Genomic DNA, 2,771 nt, shown 5'->3' with positions numbered 1-2,771 from the left:
GCGGGGGGGGGGGGGGGGGGGGGGGTGGGGGGGGGGGGGGGTGTCTTGTGGTTCTGCCTAGTGGAGGGCAAGGGAAGGCCAGTGATTCTGTGGCTCTGTGCAGTAGGGTGGAGGGGCTTAGCTCTACCACAGAGGGGGATCTGCCAGGAGGGGTGGCTGGGGAAGAAGGGGATGGGTGGAAGAAGCTTGCAGCTCTGCCTGGGGTGGCAGAAAGCTTTTAGAAGCAGCTAAAAACAAGGGGCAAAGGGTGAGGGGAAACTCAAGCTGTTTCACTCTCAGGATCCTGTTGGTAGCTCTTGCCCAGCTCAGCCTCCACACTATACTCGGCTCTCTCTGGGATCAGGCCCTGCCCTTCCGCCACCGTGCAGTACCCTCTTTTCTTATACCTCCTAGTGCCATAGACAGCCAGGGCAATGAGGCCAGCCAGGCCAGTGGTAATAGCTACTGTAAGGCCAGCCACCTTCCCTCCTGCCAGTCCCCTGCCTGAGCCCCCACTCAGCTTTATGTTGTGCTGTACCTCAGATGGGTCCCCCAGTCGCCAGAGCTGGGTCTGGGCATCCTTAATCCAGGAGTGCTGCCCATCACCACTGGTCACCAGGACAGTGTCAGTGGCCACCAGGCTCATGGCTGGTGGGCGAGTGTACGGAGGTAGCCGTGCAGGAGGCAGAGATCCACCAGTGAAGAGGTTGGCCTGAACGCAGAACTCCACCTGGCACCCATCGCTGATCAGTGCCAAGTGCTGGCTGAATCCAGCTGGGCATCGCTTCACATAGGGGTCATCTAGCGTTCCCTTGTGGTTTCCTGCCAGAGGGTTCCCCATCTCACAGCTGAAGAGCCCTCCAAAAGGCACTGAGTACCGGAGCCCTGCTTCATAATCCGTACTGACACACAGTTTGAGCTGGTCAAAGAGTCTCAGCTGGATGTAACCAGAAGGACAGGACTGGGCATTAGTTAGGGGGTTGACACTCCTGCTGCTGAACAGGCCACCAAAGAGGTATCCGGAGTTCCCAAGGGCCTGTCTTCTTGCACACCAGTAGGCACTGAACTGCACCTTGGAGAGCCAGAACACGTCCCTACAAACTCTTTTGCAGCAAAAGCCCAGCACACAGTTGTTGTGGCACTCCAAATGGCTGTAGCCTTCTTCCCGCTCCTGGGTGCTCAGTCGGACTGGGGTGTAGCCCACGGGACAGGAGAATGCCCCAGTGAGTGGGTTCTTCTGCTCCAGCCCCTGGCACAGCACCGCAGTGTCAGGGCCCTCAAGCTGGGCACACTCCTGGTAGGCACCACCAAATGTGAAGTTGGTCTCAGCTCCCTCACAGGAGCCATCGTCTGCATTGGCATGGAAGTTGAAGTTGGATGAGGATGGGTCAGTACAACCAGGGTAGGTGTTGAAGGTGTAGTAGCGGCGGATGGCTGATTCCACCTTCCTGGCCAACCTCTTCACCGTAGGGTTGGGTAGACCTGGCAAACAGTATGGGTTGATGAAGAAATGTAAAGGCAGGCCAGAGCGGTCAATAGCCACCAGCTGGTTGGTTGTGCCCGCTTGCCAGGTCTTGAGCGTGATACCAGGGTAAAAAGGGATGCCTCCAATACTCTCTATCCTGGAATTGGTGCGGTTGGCCAGGTACTGCTTGGTAAAGCTGTCTTGCATTGCCACCGATCCACTCTCCTTGAAGTCAACAACATCATGGAAGGAGGCCCGTGCTGAGGCAGTAATGGCACTCCACATAAACAAACTATCCTTGAAGAAGGTGGTCTTGATTTGATCTTCCTGCACCAGGCTGGCTCCAGCATCCACTGAGGTTATGACATGAGTGCCATAGTTCAGTACCAAGATCTCTGCCAGGAAGTCAGCCATCCGGGTCTGGTTGTTTTCCAAGTGGCTGGCAATGGTGAACAGCTGCTTCTGGAACCCTTCATCCAGGGCTGCCCCAGGGTCAAACTTGGCAGTATAGAATAGGTTCCTGACTTGAACCCTGGTTGTTACAGCCCGGTCCTTTACCTGGTGGGTTTTCATCCTGCGGAAGTCACTGGAGAACTTGCCATTGACAGAGGAAAAAAGGGAGAGCTCCACATTGATGGAGGCAGAGGTGGTGCTCTGGTAATCCATCCAGGACTCCATGATCTCCGAGTTCATCTCCATGTTGCTCTGCTTGCGAGGGATAGTAAAGACCTCATCTGGGATGATATAATACCCGTCCTCCGTGGTCCTGCACAGTGAGTAGCCCAGGTTGATCACTCTCCCCATGTCCAAGTTCCTCAGGTTGTCCCAGCCCCCACCAGGCAGGACCTCCAGACCAGGAAGCTTCAGGGCTTTCTTACAGTCCTGAAACCCTGCTGCAGGTGCTGGTCTAGGAGGCTTCTCTGCCCCTTTTATGCAAGCCACCAGCGTCCAGGAGAGAAGAATCCCCAGAATCGTGCTCATGATTGAAGCAATACCAAAGAGATGCAGATGTCTGAGCAGAGAGGAGACACCCAGAAAAATGATCTGGTGATTCAGCTGCTCCTAGCACAACTGTGTGAGAGTTCTTCCTTTTCGTGATGAAATTAAGGAGAGGAAAAGAGGAAGTGGGAATTGATATGAATCAGACAGCATGCGGGAAGAGAGGGAACATGAAGGTGCTGCCCTGAGCCTGAGCTTGCTCTTTGGCAAGTGAGTTTTGTGCTCTGGAGGAGGAGAGGTCTGAACATGCTGACTGCAGGCAGACCCTTGACAGCATGAACTTTCTTCAGTGCACCCTTGTATGGAGCTACAGTTGCATCTGCTACTC

At 55.0% G+C, this 2,771-nt stretch overlaps 1 protein-coding gene across 1 annotated transcript; it reads right to left on the bottom strand.

The window, feature by feature from the left end:
• Positions 1 to 6: 6 nt before the first annotated feature.
• Positions 7 to 2,523, bottom strand: MPEG1 (macrophage expressed 1). Its single transcript, XM_006033405.3, has one exon. It carries the CDS (start codon positions 2,423 to 2,425, stop codon positions 260 to 262), a length of 2,166 nt encoding a protein of 721 aa, XP_006033467.1. The 5' UTR covers positions 2,426 to 2,523; the 3' UTR covers positions 7 to 259.
• Positions 2,524 to 2,771: the final 248 nt, after the last annotated feature.

This window comes from Alligator sinensis, unplaced genomic scaffold (assembly GCF_000455745.1).
Source record: "Alligator sinensis unplaced genomic scaffold, ASM45574v1 scaffold998_1, whole genome shotgun sequence".
In the NCBI taxonomy this organism is placed as follows: domain Eukaryota; kingdom Metazoa; phylum Chordata; order Crocodylia; family Alligatoridae; genus Alligator; species Alligator sinensis.
Note: the sequence above shows the minus strand (reverse complement) of the source record. Positions and strands in the feature narration are given on the sequence as shown.

Coding starts and splice junctions, on each gene's coding strand:
- MPEG1 (XM_006033405.3), bottom strand. CDS start 2,425: ATGAGCACGATTCTGGGGATTCTTCTCTCCTGGACGCTGGTGGCTTGC.